Below are 21,872 nucleotides of genomic sequence, written 5' to 3'. Positions count from 1 at the left end.
CTGTTTTCAAAATTTAATCATAAGTCTTGACTTATATACTTTCTATGAAATCCTTCAAATTGGCAACATTGATTCAAAATGGCATGTTTTCTCGTACACAAAATGTCATATTTTCTCCATTCTCTCTAGATGCTGCTTTAGTGTTTTTTTTTGTGAACTCAAATTTATTTGCTGTTTAAAACATTTTCCAATGATATATTTTTTTGCTAAGGAGGCAACTTCTACCTTGATATGAATGAGGGAAAATTCAAAATATAAAATATTGTGAAAAAAATATATGGAGAGTTGTTCTAATAAACCTGTCATTAGAGGACTGCCCTTAAATATGTTTTATACAGAGCCAAATTGATAGAGTTTGGCCAACTCGGTTTCAATGGATTCCCAACATGGGGCAATTCCATAAAATATGTTCGTCCTATCCCCTATATACAGGACCTTCATAAAATTTTCTGTCTCCGATTTCTTGTTCTTTTGGCAGTCTGTTATGTTCTCAAAGGACCTTGATTCGGTCAGTTTATGAAGTGAAGTAAGACTTGAGAAAAATGGGGGTCGGACGTACAAAAAGGTTGATAATTTTATAGAATTGCCCTTTGAATGGGCTTTCCTTACAAAGCATTATGTGCCATGTTAGTAACCCATTGGATCAGGGTTGGCCAAACTCTCTCTATTAATGGCTCTGTTTTGATAGAACTCTTTTTAAAACTTGTTCTCTTTATTCACATTTTTTATATTAAAAAAAGAATTTTTAGGGTTTTATTCTCCTCTAATTAAACAAAGAGGTCAATCACAAGATAAATAAAATGGGGAAGGAGAAAGGATTGAGAGAGAGAGAAGAAAGATGGGAGACAGCAGAAAGGAGAAAGAGAGAACGAGAAATAGGAGAGAACAAGAAAAAACAGCTTAGAGAGGAAAAAGGAGGAAGAAAGAGGAGAGAAAAGAAAAAAAGAGGGGGAAGTGGAAAGAGAGAAGGAAAGAACAAAGCCACAAGAAAGAGAGAGGGGGAAGAAGACAAGTGAAGGATGGGAAAGTAAGTTTAGCACAAAGGAGAAAAAATACAACACAGAGGGGAGGGGGGGGGGTTACGAGGGATAGAAAAAGAGGTGGGAGGGGGCTGATAAACCGACTAAAACAAGACGGCAAGATCACTCAAATATTGTGCAGTGCATCTTAGTAAAAAAGCAGTTTTAAATTTGTGATGTTAGTAGCAATGCAGGCATTTGGGTTATTCATGATTTAATGTCAAGGCAACTCTGAGCAATCGACACATTGCAAATATCCTTGAATGCGCTGCATCATCACGAACACACAACTGCTACTGGTATTTCAATATAAGTGTTGTGCATAATGTACATGAAAGTGCCAGAGCGGGTACATTAAATGGAAATGGAGGTTAAACTAGTCTATCTAATTCAAGCTCGGATGTGTTTGGCACGTCACAACGATTTAATATTTCATAGAAAAGCAGTGTCAAACTTCAATTCAAAACATGTTTGATGACAGTGAAATCTTCCTATAAATTTTAAATGTTTTATTTTCGGAGATGCACTGTATGAGTAGCTTTGAATTCGAACAAAATACACAACTGAATACTCTTAATAGTCTCTATTAAAGTGGTTACTATATTTTTCATGTTTTTCTGGGTTACATGTAGCACATCTACTTGATGTAATTAGTTGCATAATACTGTAAAAACCTATAACAGCACATAGTGCCACATACTATAATGCTACAGTTACACAGACCAAACTGACTCCAGACCAATCAAAGCTATTACGTTATTACCAATGACGTACCATCGGTCGGTTTGGAGTCGGTTTCGGTTACAGTCACACCAACGAAACCGACTCTAGACCGATCAAAGCTATTACGTTATTACCAATGACATACCATCGGTCGGTTTGGAGTCGGTTTCGTTGGTGTTACCGCAGCATTAACTACATTTATATCCTGCTTTCAAAGGAACAATGAATATAATTACAATGGCGGAAGATGGGCAGTCACTCTGTCAGAAACGTCAAGTCTTCTCTTCTGATTCTGCTCGACAGCTCCATTCTCTCATCTACTCAAGAGACTCTCTCTCAATCTCTCCAATCCAACCAGCCTCCTACTCAAGCCTTCGACTAAAGCCTCTCACCCTGCCTACTACTCAAGCTTTCCACCCATTCTGGGCCCCATCTTACAAAGAGCTGCGATTGATCTGATCAATCGTAACTATGGAAAGCCAGCAATGTCAACATCTAAAATGCATGTTTGTTCAAAATGTTTTCTAGATATGTATATTACATAAATTCATTGTTTTCTTGACAATTTGGTGTGTCTGCCTTTGTTTACGAAGGACATTTTGCAAATTTTCCTGTAGAAAAAATTATGATACTGATGGATTTCCATAGAGTTTCGATTGATTGGATCAATCGTATCTCTTTGTAAGACGGGGCCCAGGTTTACAGTTCTTTTAAGGACTGAAAAGAATATTCTACTTCCTAACCTCCACTTTCTCGCCTTTCAATTTCACTTCTACATGTATCTCTATCCACTTGTATTTCAGTCCTTCAAGGACTTTACACATTGTTTACCCCTGTAGACCTTCAAACATTATCTACAATTAATAAAATGATTACATTTTAAAAATACAAAAGTAAAATAGAATTAGTAAATTCTCATCTAGAGACTAGCACCAATGCAAGGTCACTCTTAATACATGTACTCTGAGTAATATCCATTTATAATCAAATAATACTGTGAATATAAACCACATAGCATCTAAAATCTATATCATGTTTCTAAAATTTTGAAATTATAACAATAATGATAGAAAGTAACATATTCATACATGTAGATGTACAGTTTCAACTAAAATGCTAGCACCAATGTTGGTCATTTCTAAATCTTCTTATTAAAGAGTACTGTTACTAAAATGGTCAAAAATTGGAAATGATTGTTATACATATATTTTCAATTAGAGAATGGATAGAAGATAAATACATAATATGCAATGCTAATCAAATGTAGTAGCAGTATTTTCTGTATACATTAATCAATCAAGCTTTATATCGAATGAACATTCTGCATAATATTAGGTGAGGAAAATCAACTTGCAACAGTTATTATACTGAATAACTATCCTGAAATTAACAGATTTTAGCAATTACGAAATATCTTAAAACTTTGAACAATGATGTGATAAATACCCTTGTTATCTAAAAAAAAGTAGCCTTGCTTTTGAGAATATGTAGAATAAATCCTCCTTTCTGAAAATTATAAAACGCACTTCGTATCATTTAAAAAAAGCAGCTATTGACCTCAATATTAACTTTAGCTTACACACCTAAAGTAAGCTTTTAAAAGTGATAAAATAAAAAGAAGGTTATTGTCAGGGATATAATAAGAATCATACTCACAGATATTGTAATAATATAACTCTAAAAGAGTCCCCTGAAATTCGATTGAAATTCATACCATGACATTCTCATGAAGAATGCTAACTCACTAAAGGCAATAAAATCATTACCCCTTTAAAATAGTTCATCTCATCATTTTAAGATAAGCAAATCCCAATCTCCACATTGGTATTTATGAATAGTAAATATCAATATGAGGCTCTAAATAACAATTATGCAATAAAAGATTGTGGGGGAAGACTTTTGAAAAACTGGAACACATTAAATCTTAACATCGCATTCTAGGAATGATAAATATTAATGATAAATACATAGTTACATCAAAGCAAATTTCTATAAAAAGATAAAAGATCTAATAATTAGGTTTGTCCTTGTTCCAAGTATTTCCCAAGTATTTCGCATCTTGCCCATGTTACTTGTAGATGTTGATTTTTGCTGGTGCAGATTTCTAATAGAAAATATGAACATAGAAAAACAAAAATTGATCAAAAATCAAGAGTGATAGGGCAAAGAGTAAAATAAAAATATGATACATCACACATGTAAAACATTGACATATTCAGGATCCCGTAACATAAAGGTAATAGCGATTAATCGTACGCTTGATTGTACATTGTAGTCAATGCAATCAATCATAAAAACATTTTCTACGATGATTGCTAAGCTTTGAGTTACGGACCCCAGGTGGTATTTTCTTAATTGAACGAGTTTATATCTTTACAAATAAATTTCTTCAAAGGGGAAAACTTAGTATCAAAAGACACTATAATCTAGCTGCTAAGAGATATGGCTAGTTAACTATAATGCTAATATATTGTCATATATGAAAATCAGAGACTCATTTTGCTTGTAAATGGGAAATAATACCTTGCTTCCTTTTATAAAGTAGGGCAGTATAATTACACTATAATAATAATAGGCATTTATATAGCGCCATCTATCTAGAAATTGATTTTGAGGCAAATTTCAAAATTTATTATTATGACCCCGGCTTAAGATTTACAAGATGGTGACATGGATCCTAATCACATGATTGGCTGAAATCTGTCACGTGACCCATCATTTATATTTACGACCAGGCAAATTTGCGAATGACTGGTACTAATAGCTAGTTCTATTAACCAGTCAACTGGGTGATGAGGCATGCGCCTGTAATCCAAGCTACGTGGGGAATTTACAATTGATGCAGAGGTTCGAACCCTGGTTATGTGTTTTGGATAGTGATGTTAAAGATTGGTCCCAGACGTAAATAATCATATCTGATTGATACACCTCTGTAAAACTCGATTACACACAGTCATTGTTTTGACAGAATGATGGTTTACCAAATAAGTGGGATCAATATCGCTATCTTTAATATAAAAATATAATACACATCACTTCGCTTAGGCATTTGAATAATTACCGACACTTGGCTATCTTTGAAACAGCCTAAATGCCAGAGGCATAGCTGGAAGCTTTCTAAAGGTAGACCGTGTGCATAATTCTTGCTAATGTCCTTGCTGTGTATTATTTTACACTGGAATATTAGCTTAGCTAGAACTATTCCAAAGGTACACCGTGTGCATAATTCTTACTAATGCCCTTGCTGTGTATTATTTTACACTGGAATATTAGCTTAGCTAGAACTGTTCCAAAGGTACACTTTGTGTATAATCCTTACTAATGCCCTTGCTGTGTATTATTTTGCACTGGAATAGTAGCTTAGCTAGAACTGTTCCAAAGGTACACTGTGTGTATAATTCTTACTAATGCCCTTGCTGTGTATTATTTTACACTGGAATAGTAGCTTAGCTAGAACTGTTCCAAAGGTACACCATGTGCATAATTCTTACTAATGCCCTTGCTGTGTATTATTTTACACTGGAATAGTAGCTTAGCTAGAACTGTTCCAAAGGTACACCATGTGCATAATTCTTACTAATGCCCTTGCTGTGTATTATTTTACACTGGAATAGTAGCTTAGCTAGAACTGTTCCAAAGGTACAGTACACTGTGTGTATAATTCTTACTAATGCCCTTGCTGTGTATTATTTTACACTGGAATACTAGCTTAGCTAGAACTATTCCAAAGGTACACAGTGCGTACATGTATAATTCTTACTAATGCCCTTGCTGTGTATTATTTTACACTGGAATACTAGCTTAGCTAAAACTGTTTCAAAGGTACACTGTGTGTATAATCCTTACTAATGCCCTTGCTGTGTATTATTTTACACTGGAATAGTAGCTTAGCTAGAACTGTTTCAAAGGTACACCGTGTGGATAATTCTTACTAATGCCCTTGCTGTGCATTATTTGTACACTGGATGATTAGCTTACCTAGAACTGTTCCAAAGGTACACTGTGTGTATAATTCTTACTAATGCCCTTGCTGTGTATCATTTTACACTGGAATAGTAGCTTAGCTAGAACTGTTCCAAAGGTACACCATGTGCATAATTCTTACTAATGCCCTTGCTGTGTATTATTTTACACTGGAATACTAGCTTAGCTAGAACTGTTTCAAAGGTACACTGTGTGCATAATTCTTACTAATGCCCTTGCTGTGTATTATTTTACACTGGAATAGTAGCTTAGCTAGAACTGTTCCAAAGGTACACTGTGTGTATAATTCTTACTAATGCCCTTGCTGTGTATTATTTTACACTGGAATAGTAGCTTAGCTAGAACTGTTCCAAAGGTACAGTACACTGTGTGTATAATTCTTACTAATGCCCTTGCTGTGTATTATTTTACACTGGAATACTAGCTTAGCTAGAACTATTCCAAAGGTACACAGTGCGTACATGTATAATTCTTACTAATGCCCTTGCTGTGTATTATTTTACACTGGAATACTAGCTTAGCTAAAACTGTTTCAAAGGTACACTGTGTGTATAATCCTTACTAATGCCCTTGCTGTGTATTATTTTACACTGGAATAGTAGCTTAGCTAGAACTGTTTCAAAGGTACACCATGTGGATAATTCTTACTAATGCCCTTGCTGTGCATTATTTGTACACTGGATGATTAGCTTACCTAGAACTGTTCCAAAGGTACACTGTGTGTATAATATAATGCACTGGAAAATTGGCTTACCTTAGGGGGTGAGTCTGTGGTGTCTCCTCCCCCAGAGAACATGGCCAAGCGCCCTCGCACCCCGCCCTCAGAGGCGATGCCACCAAGCTCCTTGGGTTTGAACGGTTTACCAGTCTCGTTCTGAAATAACAAGAAGAGCAGACGTTAACTGTTATCCCTATCTAGGCCAGGGTATTGTGGGAGGTCATATGGCGAGGGGGGGGGACGTTCAAAGTCAACAGTCGAGATCTCAAGGAGGGGTTCCTAGGGACTAAAAATATGTGGGAGACTTGAAGGAATAAAGTCACAAACAAGAGCTTTTTCGCATTCTGAAAATATTGTGTGAAATGTCAAGCCCCCCCCCCCCCTGTCCGGCCTAGATAGGGTTGAAATTATACGGGTGTCAGCTTTCATGGGAATTTGATTATTTTGTGTTGACCCTTAACTTAGTGGCAAACATTGCAAACAACTGTAATAGTGATTTCTTTGGGGAAACAAACTTGTACCAGTGAAAATTCTGCCATCAAGCTTGCTTAATCTTAGGCAACTGTTGGGCCAGTGGAAGTGAGCGAATGACACTTTACCATAAAGGCAATGGGTGGACTTCCCAGTGTAATCGCATAATGTCTGCTGTACAGGGAAAGGATCCAGGTAGTGCCAAATTCCCCTTGGAAATGGACAAGACTGTTCCTTTAAAGGGGCAACGAACTCAGAATACAATACATCGCTTGTTATAGGGCTATGTACATAATAATTGTCTTCATACATTATACACTTTGACAAAATAGTAAAAAATGTATTGCAAATTTTGGTCTTAAAAATTTTATCTCCATAAAAAAATATTAACAGCTGAAGGCATACTGAAAACCATTTTTTCTTGGCAAATATATGTTGAATGACTGTTGTTAAGATTGTAATTAATTATTCATCATTGTATATGTGAATTTATAAAGAATACATATCAAAATCTAGCATCATACATGTAGGTAAGGATGCAGGGATGTCATAAGGGAGTTTAGGTCTAGAGATAACACTATTAAAAATGTTGTGACAGACCAAAAATTTATTTCAGGGACTACTTTTCACAACAAATTGCCTAAATCTGCAAAAGTGGATAAGCTTTAACATTGCAATGAATGGGGACTTTCCAGGGCTGTTTTTGAGCGTTTTGGGAGCAGAATCGCCCTGAGTCCCTGTTTAATTTTACCCTGCATTGTGGTATAGTGGGATTAACTCACCTGTTTCTTTGGGGACCACGCTCCTCCGTCTTTAAACTTACTCACACTGGGGAGAAAAACACAGTGACACACAGCATAAAATGATATCAAAGATTATTGAAAATAGTTGCAGTAAACACTAATATCACAAGAAAGTCTGTAAAACCAAAATTGTCACTATAACAATCATAGATCTAGATCTGGTACAGTTACGTAAACTGAACTTTGTGAAATCATAAAATCTATAAAAAGCTGAAAAACAATCACACTGTAGATAGCCAACACAGATAAGAATACGTGGGACAGTGTACATGATTGCTTTGAAAAATACCCGTTTGACTCATATCTCATGCTTATTTTGCTAATTTCTCAGCAATTACACAATTGCTTCCAGAATTCTTTGGTACACTTTATTCATGTAAATTGGATTCTGGACTCATTTCAATTTTTCTTACAACTGGAATTTATCTTTAATATCAATTATGAAGGCACTATAATATAGGCAGCATTATTCAAGGCTTGTCAATTAAGATATCATTTGATATAGTACAGTGTACTTTAGTACAAATACAAAAACTCCATTTGATATTAGATGTTTGGTATGAGCATTTAGCAGTTTGTATGGTTTAACAAATCTTTGGTACTCGAGTCTTGTGGAAAATATGCAAATTTCTAAGCTGATGTATTTATACATGTAATATTGCAGTTCTAAATACTTTGCTCTGAGTAGAGTTAGTGGTAAAGAATTCCTGAACAGCAATACATTATGCGATATGTAACCATCACAAGAGCAAAACAAACTCCATAATGCTCAAACACTGTTTTAGCAACCTTGGAGCGAGTATGTAAATTGTGGGTTCGAATCCCAGCAATGGCGTAATTTCCTTCAACAAGGAATTTATCCACACTGTGCTGCACTCGACCCAGGTGAGGTAAATGGGTACCGGTAGGAAGTAATTCCTCAAAAAGGCTGTGTGCACCTGAATAGGTAGCCTAGCTTAGCCGGGTAATAATAATAATAGCAGGGCCCGCTGGGAGAACTGAAGTGGCTACCCTGGGTAAATATACTGTTATTATTATTATTATTATTATAATCACGCCCATTCAAATCAATTTCACTTGTCATTATTTCTTGTCCTTCAACGAGGAATACTTACATTCCAGTGCTCACAACAGGTGAAGACCTGAAACAAAAAAGTTAATAAAATCATCTTTGCTTAAATCTATAAAGCTTGTATTACAATGTACATTTCTTGTATTTTAACACAAGATGATACATGTGTGTTCTTTGTATACAAAATGAGGATCCCATTTCATAAAGACTTGTTATCATAACAAAAGCACAAATTTCTATCACAAATTTACAATAAGCCAACCAGATTAAAGGATTTCAGTAGCTTTAACTATCATTGCAAATTTGATATTATAACAAGTTTTTTTAAACAGGCCCCAGATCTCCTCAACATCCATCTTTTCCTCTTCTTATTGCCCCCCTCCTCCTCTTTCTTAAATTCTACATCTTCTTCATCTACACATATCTTCCTCTTATTTTGGTTAAAATCATCTTACTATTATCTTCATCATTGATCATTATCATTTTAGAAAGCATCATCATCAATTGCATCATCATCATCATCACCACTACCACCACCATCATCATCATCATCACTCTTATCCTCATCATTATCGTCATCATGTTCATCATCTCCATCATCATCATCATTGATCACTATTATCATCACAACCAATTGCATCATCACCACTAAAAGCACCACCACCACCATCATCATCATCATCACAACCACTACCACCACCATCAAGATCATCATCATCATTATCACCACCACCATCTTCATCACCACCATCATCATCATCATCATCACCACCATCTTCATCACCACCATCATCATCATCACCACCTTCATCACCACCATCATCATCATCATCACAACCAATTGCATCATCATCACCACCATCATCACTATCATCACCACCACCATCATCATCATCATCACCACCACCATGAGCATGGTCACTTACTTGGGAGTCTTTACAACATCAACTCGCTCATTCAGTTCATTCAGCTGTGAAAAAGAAAACAAAGGAAGAGATGAAAAAGCTTTGAAAGTTAATTAATAATTCTACACACATTTGCAGGCATATCCAAACGAAAGCAGATGATATCGGTCTACACTCAAATCAACAATATGATGTTAAAGAGGATAACTCTTCCAAATAATTAGTTTGATCTGTATTTCAAGCAAAGCTAGAATCTCACTGTCGACAATTCACTGATTGTAGAACCTGTAAGAGAAAACCATCTAAAGTTCAAAATGACTTTTTCTCCCTCTACAAGGAAGTAAACCCAGGATCAGGTCAATTACATCTTCCAACTTACATAGTATTCATTCTTTTTCTTCTGTTCATTCAGATCAAAGACATCCCCCAAGGTAGTCTTGAGTCTGTTGTAGAGGTCGTTGGCAAAGTTCCGCAGCTCAACCTCTGTGGTTGTGCTCGAGATGGTCATTGTCGGGACTCGGTCAGCAATGGTTTCCTTGCGGTTCTTGGCCTTGGTCTGTGATACTACTTTCTACAAGGCAAAAAAGTACATTTCAATTGGAAAATCAAACGAGAAAATTTGTCCTCACTCATTCTACTGTAACAGGTATATATATGCATGCCATCAAAACTATGCAATAGAATAGGAGGGGAAGGGGAAAGAAGGGGGAGGGGAAAGGAGGGGGAGGCGAAAGGATTTGGAGGGGAAAGGGAGGAGAAAGGAAGAGAAAGGAGGGGAAGGAAGGGGGAGAGGAAGGAAGGGGGAGGGGAAAGGAGGGGGAGGCGAAAGGATTTGGAGGGGAAAGGGAGGAGAAAGGAAGAGAAAGAAGGGGAAGGAAGGGGGAGGGGAAAGGAGGGGGAGGCAAAAGGATTTGGAGGGGAAAGGGAGGAGAAAGGAGGGGAAGGAAGGGGGAGGGGAAAGCGAAAGAGGGGAAAGGGAGGAGAAAGGAAGAGAAAGGAGGGGAAGGAAGGGGGAGGGGATAGGAGGGGGAGGGGAAAGGAGGGGGAGGGGAAGGCGAAAGGATTTGGAGGGGAAAGGGAGGAGAAAGGAGAGGAAGGAAGGGGGAGGGGAAAGAAGGGGGAGGGATAGGAGGGGAAGAAGGGGGAGGGGAAAGAAGGGGGAGGGGAAAGGACGGGGAGAGGATAGGAGGGGGGAGGGGAAAGAATGGGGAGGGGAATGGAAGGGAGGGAGAGGAAAGGAGGGGGAGAGAGAGGGGAGGGGTACTCACAGAGATGTTGATAGGGGCTCCAGAGGGGCTCATCATATTCCTCTTAGCCCTCTCCTTCTCTTCCTTCTCCTTCTTCAAGCGTTCTCTTTCCTCCATCTGCTTCTTACGTTCCTCTTCAGCTTTCTTCGTTCGTTCTTCGTGCTGCTCCTCCATCTTACGAATCTCTGCCTCCCTCTGCTTACGATTCTCCTCCTAAAAACATGAACAAACATTTGCATCTAGGTTTATCAAAATGGGAATAACAAAACAAGATCAAGGCCAAAGACTTAAAAACTTGCGAGGCAAAGGACTAGACTTCTGAGGCCAAGAACAAGACTAGGCCTAAGACTACATTATTTTATCACCTATCTTCACAATTGAATATCTATAACATGGCAGAACTTGAAAACTTTAAATATGTTCATTTTCTGGTGGGGTTCACTTAAACTTTTCAGCAACACTTTAAATTCTCCTTCTCATGTCAGAGCCCAATATTCACACCCTGCCTTTGTTTATAAATGAAAACTAACCCTCTGAATCTTGAACTTCTCCGCCTCTCTCTTGCTTTCTTCCAAATCCTCTCTCAGTTGTTCTGCAGAACTGTAGGTCAGCTTGATCGGCTCTTTCTTAGCAGTCTTATCAGGAATCTCCTGAAAAAGATTTTGAAAAAAATGAAAGATTCATTGCAAAAATCTAGATCCCAGCTTTTCTCTCAGCTGTTATGTAGAACTGTACGTCTACTTGATTGGCTCTTTCTTCAGTTTTTTAAGAAAAAACAATAAAAAGACAATTGAAAAAGAAATGGATTCAAGCTCCTCTCACAGTTGTTCAAGGCCCTGTAACAAGAAGGTTTGCGCTAAATTACAAACATGAAAGAACCACTCCGATTGGTTCCTGGTCATTATTTTGAACAAAGGACCAATGCACCGATGATTTTAATTGGTCATTGGCAATTACTGATTGATTGGTCGGCTCTTTCTTCAGAATCGTATCCTAATTATCCTGAGAAAAATATATAAAATAATTTCATTGCAAAACGGAGGCATCATGACAAAGTGGTTCTGACACCCATCTCCTTTTTCATCAGCAAGAAATGTATGAATTTACGTTCATCTGTGTCGCTGGGCAAAAAGTTAAAACAAGCAATGATTTCATGGAAATGTCTGTAAGATCAAAGTCACATGTCATCGTATCATCGGAGATCTAAATCGGGTTTTAAAAAAAATCTAACTCTGTGAAATCATGACATCTACAATCAAAAGTGACCACATTGAGAATCACCAACACATATAAGCACATGTGGGGCTGTGCATAATCATTGCTAGGGAAAGAGACCAAACATCTGACTTGAATGCTATGCTCCTTTTATAAATTTCTTAGCAATTACACACTTTCTACCATAATCATTTGGCACACATTTCTTTTTATTCATACACATAAACCACTATGGTAGTCATTTTATTGGATTCTGTTTGAACTGAAGATCGCTACCACAACTGGAATTTATGTTTAAAGTGGAATGGGAACAAGAGTTCATGTCCTTACCGCATCCTTCTTGAGATTATCTTGCAGCTTCTGAAGCCTGTCAGCTATGTGACCACTAGAGGGCAGGCTTGCCTTCAGATCAACGTTCTGTTTCTGCTTTGCAGCCTGCCATACAGAGTAATACCACAAGAGATTATGAAAAAATGATGAACACAGATTTCAACTAACGAACAAGAGTAAGTTGATTCATATTCCACATACTCGATAAGGGATTGGTCGAAAGTAAGCATGTCATTAAGTATAGGTTCCCATCAATCAACACTCACGGTAATGAAACTTTTGACATCGCTAATCACTGCAGCCTACAACCATAGTGGTGTTATCCATTAATTGGAGTATACATGTATGTATGAATAGCAGACCTGCCAACCTTCTACAACAACAAAAAAGAAGATTTTTAGAAGGAAAAAAAGTATTTTTTGACAAAAAAGAGTATTTTTAAAAATTTGTCTCAACATAACAATTGCCAGCCTGTTGTAGTGAGATTGGTGAAAAAACATGTGAAATGACTATACTTGAAAACTTGATAATTCACACTTTTAAACATGTGCTCGTAGGCAAGAATTTACTTGTTCTTTTCATGCAACAAGTTACTGGTCCGACAGTGATTTCTACCAGTCTGGGACCATCGGACCGGCACTAGTGTCACGCGCTGTGTATAATACATACTCCATGATTGGAAATTTTAAAAAAAGTAACAAATCTTCATAGCAAAAAAGAGGAACAAATACTCTAAAAAGGGAACAGTTGGCATGTCTGGAATAGTATTGCCACTCAATTTTTTGGTTCTCCAGGACACACAGTGACATTAAAAGATTTCTTTGTGATATGAAAATCATCTTACTAAAGCAAAGTAAGGCAGTAATTTGCCTTACAATGTTCCAGTACGATGAAATGTGTTGTGCAGCTTTGTAGCATCAGGGACCCATTTCATAAAACTTATTATAGAAACAGATTTTCAATAACGGTTTAAAGCTACTGAAATCATTCAATCTGATTGACTGAAAGGAAACCTGGGGAGCGTTTCATGAAAGGACTTGTCAGACGTTTTATCCGACAAGTCCCATTTTATCTGACAGTTACCATAATAGTAACAGTACCTCTCAGCCAATCAACATCAGAGAAAGATGTCAGATCTGACAACTTGTCGGATGAAAATGTTGATGAAACACTCCCTGTTATATACATGTAAGTTGCACATTTGTGATTACAACAAGTCTTTATTAAACAAAACCCATATCTCAGCAGGGTTTAAGAAAGTAAAAGCTAGTGTAGGGGATATCGGGGTTAGTTGGAACGCAGGGTAAGTTGAAACATTGTAATTTTCTTTAACGCCTGTAAAATAAATTTATGCAATACTGCCCTCTATTTATTGCATAAATTTATTTTACAGGCGTTAAAGAAAATTACAATGTTTCAATTTACCCCGCGTTCCAACTAACCCCGATCTCCCCTACTGTATTCACATCTAAGGAAGATAGATCTATAAAAAGAAAATATTTTTTTTGAAAAATCAATGAAGTTGTCGATTCTGAACACAAAAAGTAAAATAAAATGCATTGTACATTCACCTTGAATGTTATATAATTCCTTAGAACGTTATACCTAGGATGTGATGATTTTCATTTTGTAATATATGGATGCATGAATTTTTAAAAATGTCAAACAGGACCCAAAAGTACAACAGTATTTTGCTACTGATCAGAGTATTGTGTTTGAAAAAATGAAATAACTAACTAGATGAATAAAAAAATTACAAAATATGAATGAATGAATGAATGAATAAACATAATTTTACCCTGTATTATCTTAATCTTTACTGTGTTTTGCATATTTCATTCTTTCTTTTAATGTGATGTCAATAAAATGATATCATATCAGTCATGTTATACGTTCCTGAAAATCAGATTAATACTAAAGCTAAATACCTTGTCATCAAAAGAGAATCCCTTTTCCTTCAGCATGCTGACTCGGCTAGTTAGTGGTTAGATGAACAATGCAAATCAAATCATATCAAATCAAGACAAATCAAAACAAATCATAACAAATTATCATAAATCATAATAAATCATATTAAATCATAACAAAATATATCAAATCATGACAAGACAAAAAAAAACTCATAATGAAACCAAAAATCATAGCAAAATATATCAAGCAATAAAAAATCATATCAAATCACAACAATTAAGGATGACAAATACAGTCCGACTTCGCTTTTTTTTTTGCTGGGCGCCCTGGGATCAGTCTCCACATATATTAAAGATACCACATTACAAGAAGCCAAGCACCTTCTTTTTTTTTGGGGGGGGGGGGTTGAATGTTTCGTTGTGTGTGCTTTTTTTTTTTTTTTTTTTTACTGATGACTGTATGATTACTTTCAATTATTGCCTATACAAGGCATTTTAGCAGATAAATAATAGTCAAATTTCGCTCGCTACTTTCAATCTGAGACCAACGAGGGGAACATTTGCCATGTTGCCCTCCCCGGGCTTTGCCCACAGGAATCCTGTACAAAATAGAGGGCAATATTGGCCATATTTCTGCTAATGCGCTTGTGCAGTAGGAGCCGATTTTGATCGCTAATTTCAGTATTTCAGAAATCTGGCTGGAACCAGTTTATGAAACAAAGTACAATGCAGTGTAGACAATGCGCGGTGCGGCCAGTGCATACACAAACGTAACCCAAGCGCAAGATTTCTAGGCGTTGAGTGTATGTGTGCGCCATGCATGATGCGCGACTGCAAGGTAACAATTACGTCACAATTGCTTATTAAAGGTTACTTGCTATTAAAGGTCGTGAATAACCTGAAATCAGAAGTAGTGATAAGCAAACAGGCATATAAATTGTTCCGAATAGTAGCTTGAATTGCACAATGTACAGCTTTTGGTAATAATAATAATATTGACTGGCTCTTCTTTCGGGAAACATCAAATATGTCGCCCTTAAAAGAACCATATTGCCCTCGTCTAAAGACTCGGGCCAATATGATTCTGTTGCGGGCGACATATTTGATGTTCCCCTCAAGGCCAGTCAATATTATATAAATATTATTACTGAGTTTAATTTTCTTTTTTATTATATCTGGAATTTGTTTACCTAATAAAACATATAAAGAAAAAAAAAAGAGGCCAAGCCACGTTTCAGCAGCAATTAGAGAGAATACCCAAACATGAAGGGAGGTCGGACTGTAATGCCATATTACATACAAACGCAGACCAATGCATGACTAATGACATGAAATTAAAGCATAAAATGATGATTAATAAATAGGAATCTATGAAAATCGTACAAATCAAAATAAAGCATGTCTGACAAATTCTATTAAAGTGAAGTGAAACTATCCCCACCCCCGCTTCACAATAAGAAGCTTTTGTCATGAGGTGGTAGAATGTTTTTCCTCTTGTTCTTTAGAAGACATTGATATTTTTTTACTCTGTTGAACATTTTAAACTATTTTTGAGCTACAGTGCAATGTTGCCCAAGGATAATATTCCAAGGGAATTAATAAAAATCAGCCCCTTTTTCTTCAAATTGGGCAAAGCACATATATTTCAACCGGAATACTCATCTTTATCCATTTTCTTTCCCAACTAGCATGGTTTTCACTTTCTTCAACACAATTAGAATACATGTATGGACTGGAATTTTAATCAATACTTTAAATTCATACATGTATATGTAATTTGACTTCTTTTAAACATTTCTTTTCTTCCCATTTATCTATTTCCTTACAATATAAGTCTATTGTATAATGATTGCGCAGTACTCCAGCAGCCTGTTGCATAAAACTTTTTACCTGAGAAAACTCTGGTAAAAACTGAAAACTAAGGTTAGTCTGATTTCTGCCATTGACTTTAACACAGGGCAAAAACTCAGGTAAAAAATACCTGAGTTTTCTCAGGTAAACAGTTTTATGCAACAGGCCCCTTGTATTTTGCTAGAATGTGTACTTAATATACATCTTAACAATTTTATTTGATATTTTATATATGCTTACATCAGAATGTGCGACCAAGTCAAATTTCCATAGTGATCAGACAGAGAAAATTAATTGAATTGAATAAGAGTTTACATACGATGAACAGTTTAGTAGTGAGTAATACAACTCATGAAATTCATTTCCCAATCATTCCACAGGCAAATTAAGAAACCAGTGACATGTTAAAGTGCAAACAATGGAGATCTAATTAAATTATCTAATAGCATACAAACAAGTGTATTAATCCTATTTAGTCTCCATCATGTGGTTGAGTGAATATCTTGAAGCTACATACGTACAGTATGCACAGATAATAGCTTATATCTTATCTTTTTATCCAAAAGTTTCCTAAAGTTCTTCTCATATTCAAGATTTGGGTTTAATTTTGCTTTCATGTGCATTAATGGTCATATCAGTCAGGGGAATAATGATTATGTATGTTGGCTGGGCAAAATAAAACCATCTCAAAAATTCAAGCTCATACAGCATAGAGATACATACATTGTAAATATTAATCTATTTCTTAATAACCAAATGGTTATGCTTTGCCTGACTGCTATTGAGTCCATTAATGCATTATGCTTCTTTGACCTCAATAGGTGTGTTTAAAAAGTTAATTTCAACTTCTGTAACTTCTTAGTTATTGAGGCAATCAATAAAACGTGCTGATGGTCATACTGTGAACTTTAATAAACTGGTAGTTTGTTTAATCCCATCTTATTTTCATAGGTCTTTCTTTTGCCATTTTTTTACTTTGGATTCCGGAACCAAATGATTTGAGCGTCTACAGCCTCTTTCTTATTAAACCAATCTCTTAAGTTTGACATGCGCTTAGTAAAGATTATTGAAGCTAGCCTGTGTCAAAATTATGTGCATTTTGACTGAATGGACTTTGTGTAGTGCATTTGTGAAGTTTGATAAGTTTTCTTTTGAAACCCAGTTTAGTTGACCCTTTAAACAAACCTTATGTCATTTCTACCTGAAAGGTAACATGAAGTATGCAGATAACGTAGAGGAGAGAAACATGCATGTATAAAACAAACTTACCCTTGATCAACTGTTGGAACAACATTCACAGTCCTATTTAGAACAAAAACAAAGGATTCATTCTTAAAGAAAGTAATTTTCATACATAAAAGAAATCAAATAAAAAAAAAATCATTCATGAATAATTCTAATAATAATGATGATGGTGGTGATGATCATGATGAAGATAATAGTAATAATAATGATGAGAATAATAATAATAATAATAATACTATAGCACTCATGAGGCGTCAATTATCTAGTTGCCAATTCAAATTATATAAAAAGGTAACAATTCAGAAAATATCCTCAAAACTAAGACAATCAAATTAGGTCAAATTCATTCTCTATTGCATAAATAAATTTGCGAGTAATAATATAAACTCAATAAACCTGAATTCAGGATTTGTGTCAAATTATCATCCAAGCATGTACATGCAGTTATTGGAAGAGACCTATAAGATCAGTGGCCCGTAAGACAAAGCTTAGCAATGATCGTATAACATTTTTCTACGACTGATTCCATTGACTACAATGTACAATCAATCGCGAAAATTGAGGGTACGATTAATCGCTAACCTTTGTGCTACGGGACCCAGGGGATGTTTAATATAGATGTTTGCAAGTTACGAGTGACCTTATGAACGACTAATGACCCTTTCTCAGGTACTACATGTACATGTACCATCAACACCAATGAAAATCATGTGTATACCATTTACCACAAGAAAGGATCACCAGTGGTTCTTAAAGACGCTCCAAACTTACGAACTGCTTTATGAAACGGTCCCCAGGAATTATCTCTGATGCTTGTAAGATATTTCATTTAGTCATGTTATCTTAGTTTACATTTTATTAAATAAAAAAACTGAAGTCTTGTCTTTCTTCCCCCACCTCTCTCTCTCTCCCTCTTTCCCAACCCCTCTCTCTCACTCTTTCATGAATTATGAAAATACTTACTTATGCTTGACTAGATCTTTGATGCGAGCATTCATCTCGTTGAGCTGTCAATGAGAGAAGAGCAAGTACATGTACAATTCAATTTCATTCAACACTGTTCCTCTTTCATATGAGGGATATGTCATATTAAAACGAAAAAAATCTATTTCACAAAGCTAGTCGTAAAATTATGAGTGACATTACAAATGCTTGGATTTTCAAAACAAAATTTAAAAACCTACCTATTTTTATGTTTCCAGTCATTTTCCAGCAACTTTCTATACAGCTCTTAGACACCCCCCCGCCCACTGCTGCTGCTACTAATATACTACTACTAGTTCTGCTGCTTCTTTTCCTCCCTCCTACTGCTGCTGCTGCTGCTGCTGCTGCTGCTACTACTACTACTACTAAGACGACGACTACTACTACTACTACTTCTACTACTACTACTACTACTACTACTACTACTACTACTACTACTACTACTACTACTACTACTACTACTTCTACTACTACTGCTACTACTACTACTACTACTACTACTTCTAAGACTACTACTACTACTAAGACTGCTGCTGCTGCTGCTGCTGCTGCTGCTACTACTACTACTACTAAGACTACTTCTACTACTACTACTAACACAACTACTACTAGTACTACCAGACCTGCCAACCTCTGGGAATGAAAAATTGTATTCTGTGATTAAAAAAATGTATTTTTCCCCAAAAAACTGTATTTCATAATAAAATGCGTGGCGCGCGCGCTCATCGCGGCGCTCAAGCTGCATGCAAGCTGAAATGCGCACTGCTCTTGCAGATGAAAAAAAAAACATTGAAACATGTGTATATCTCACCCTGGTTTTAACAAAATGATTGAAAAAAAAACTAGTTACCTGAAATTACAAGGATCCAATAACCCTTTTTGTGTAAGTTTTACAAGATAGAAACATTCAGAGATAATTTTTCTCAATAAATTATGATTTTGCTAAAGCCGGGGTAATAATGATAGCAGGGCCCGCTGGGAGAACAGTTTTCGGAACTGAAGCGGCTTCCCTGGGTAAATATACCTGTATTATTATTATTATTATTATTTATTTTTACAAAATCATATTTTTTAAAGAAAAAAAGTACTGTCGTATTTCGATTGCAAAAACGTACATAATATGCAAAAAACGTACTGGTTGGCAGCTCTGTACTACCACCACCACTTACATATATATAATCAAAAGTGATAATTATACTCACATCATATTCCTGTCTCTCCTTCCTCTGTTCAAGGTCATAGATATCACCATAGACCTCCACCAGCTTGGCGTGAAGGATCTCCGCAATCTCACGGAGGCGCTCTTCAGAATCGCGGGCGCTGATGCGTATCTGAGGGAAGTTCTCCTCAATCCTTTTCTCTCTCTCTGCCATGATCTCGGCTGAGGTCTGCATCTTCTCCTGCTTGGCTCTGGTAATACTTTCCTGGAAAGAAGAAAGAAAATAATAAAATAATAACTTTTCCCATATCATTTTTTCATAAATGATACCATGCCCATACTCTATTTTTGACTCTTTCCAAATAAATCCTCAGTTTGCACTTGTTTCTTACTATCCATCATATACCGTGTTTACACTTAATCGGCTTTTAATCGGTTCTGAACCGCGAGCAGATGCAGCATCGGCTTTTTCATAGCGTGTAAACGCGATTAACTTGCATCGGCTCGCGGTTCAGAATCAGCAATTTGCAACACCAAAGTAGTAGGTTCAGAACCGCGAGCCGAAGCAGAATCGGCTTTTTACTACGTGTAAACAGAAAGCCGATTCTGCTTTGGCAATTGGTGCGCATTTCATTTACTTTACCATTGTGACGTAATTGTAAGCGCACGGATCCAGCGTTGTCTTTATTATGACGTATATTGTTGGTGTGCGTATCATTTCAGGTTTTTGACACGCGAGCCGATTCTGCACCGCGAGCTGTAACAGCGTGTAAACGCAGTGCAAGATAAACCAAAGCCGATTCTGCATCGGCTTTTGGTTCTGAACCAAAAGCCGATCAAGTGTAAACACGGTAATAGTTTCAAAAGTTCCACAATATTTCCTCTGAATTTGAAACACATGTAATGGTGTACTGGCAAGAAACTTCCTATTCCTTGATGGGTTTGTAGACTTATATTTCTTTAATTCTGAAATGGTTATATATATGCTATACTACATGTAGATCTGGATAAACAGAAAAAAAATTGTGAGCCCTGGCCCATGTGTTGCCATCGACACTCTTCTCAGATTAGACTTGTTTTGAATTCCTCTTTATTATTTTTGGTTAACCTGTTCAAATATATAGTAAATTTTGATTTTAATAGCCAAAACAAAAATAATAATGATGATGATGCTGATAATAATAATAATAATAAAGATGATGCAGAAGAAGATGAATGAGGAGAAGAAGAAGAAGAAGAAGAAGAAGAGGAGGAGAAAGAAGAATAGATAAGAAAAAGAAGAGGAGGAAGGTGAAAATACTATACAATATTTACCTGATCTTGTTGTTTGTAAGATTTATTAATTGCAAAGATCACTACAACTTGGAACCAATGCCATAATTAGACTATCCAAAGTTTTTCAGAAGAAGTAAAAAGTTTTTTCACTTTGTAATGGGTGCTATGATAACTCTTTTCTCTTATGTAATGGGCGCTATAAGAACTGGATTAGTAGCATATAATGTAATTTTATACTCTTCCATGCTTTTATTATGCTAAAGTACTCACAGCAATGTTGTACTTTGGAATGGAGTAGATTGACTGATTTTCTGATTCCGCCTTCTTGCGTTTGGCCTCCGCTTCCTGTCGTCGACGCTGGATATCTTCCCTCATCTTACGAGTTTCCTCCTGAAAGAGATAACGAGAAAAAAAAAAGAGAAATATGGTAAAACAGTATTATAAACCCAACATCCACTATGCAACCTTTAACAGCACTCATCATTTGGATAGCTCAGTCGGTAGAGCGGGGGTTTCGGATTACGGTGACCCGGGTTCGATTCCCAAGTGGTGCGCTAGTGCCCTTTGGTAAGGCATATTTTATCCTCATTACCAGGTCCCTCGGAGAGGACCTTAAGCTTTTGGTCCCCTGGTTGCTTGCTCACAGGCATTCGTGCTTTCTCAGCAGTCAGGTAAAAAACCTCGGTATATGTATGTATAATTCCCACATAAGAACACATAAATAATAAGTACATCAGGCAAAAAAAAATTATAGTAATAATAATTTGCCCCCCCCCCCCCCCCCAGTTTACATGAACATTTTCCAACCTACATGTACTGACTGAATCTGCACTATTGGAGAAGCTTTAAGCATTGGAGAAGCTTTTAGCATTGCTGTGAATGGGAATTTTCCAGAGCTCTTTTAGGAATTTTGGGGGCAAAACAGCCCTGGGGCCCCATGTAATTTTTTCCCTCATGCATA

General features: G+C 36.4%; 1 protein-coding gene across 2 annotated transcripts; it reads right to left on the bottom strand.

The window, feature by feature from the left end:
- Positions 1–1,599: 1,599 nt before the first annotated feature.
- LOC129268228 (troponin T, skeletal muscle-like) lies at positions 1,600–21,297 on the bottom strand. 2 transcript variants are annotated; one of them, XR_010294652.1, is made up of 15 exons: positions 21,182–21,297; positions 19,680–19,901; positions 18,457–18,500; positions 17,518–17,550; positions 14,416–14,461; positions 12,488–12,592; positions 11,473–11,592; positions 10,964–11,155; positions 10,075–10,266; positions 9,717–9,760; positions 8,834–8,860; positions 7,698–7,743; positions 6,481–6,600; positions 2,436–3,846; positions 1,600–2,164 (listed from the first exon to the last, which is right to left on the bottom strand). XR_010294652.1 is itself a non-coding variant. In XM_064104766.1 (14 exons), the coding sequence occupies exons 1-14, from the start codon at positions 21,284–21,286 to the stop codon at positions 3,811–3,813; spliced, it is 1,332 nt and encodes a 443-aa protein (XP_063960836.1). In that variant the 5' UTR covers positions 21,287–21,297; the 3' UTR covers positions 1,600–3,810. The 2 variants fall into 2 exon arrangements, 1 of the variants encoding a protein (XP_063960836.1); XM_064104766.1 differs by having other exon boundaries at positions 1,600–3,846.
- Between the last annotated feature and the right edge of the window lie 575 nt (positions 21,298–21,872).

Source organism: Lytechinus pictus, chromosome 9 (genome assembly GCF_037042905.1).
Source record: "Lytechinus pictus isolate F3 Inbred chromosome 9, Lp3.0, whole genome shotgun sequence".
NCBI classification, from domain to species: Eukaryota; Metazoa; Echinodermata; class Echinoidea; order Temnopleuroida; family Toxopneustidae; genus Lytechinus; species Lytechinus pictus.
Note: the sequence above shows the minus strand (reverse complement) of the source record. Positions and strands in the feature narration are given on the sequence as shown.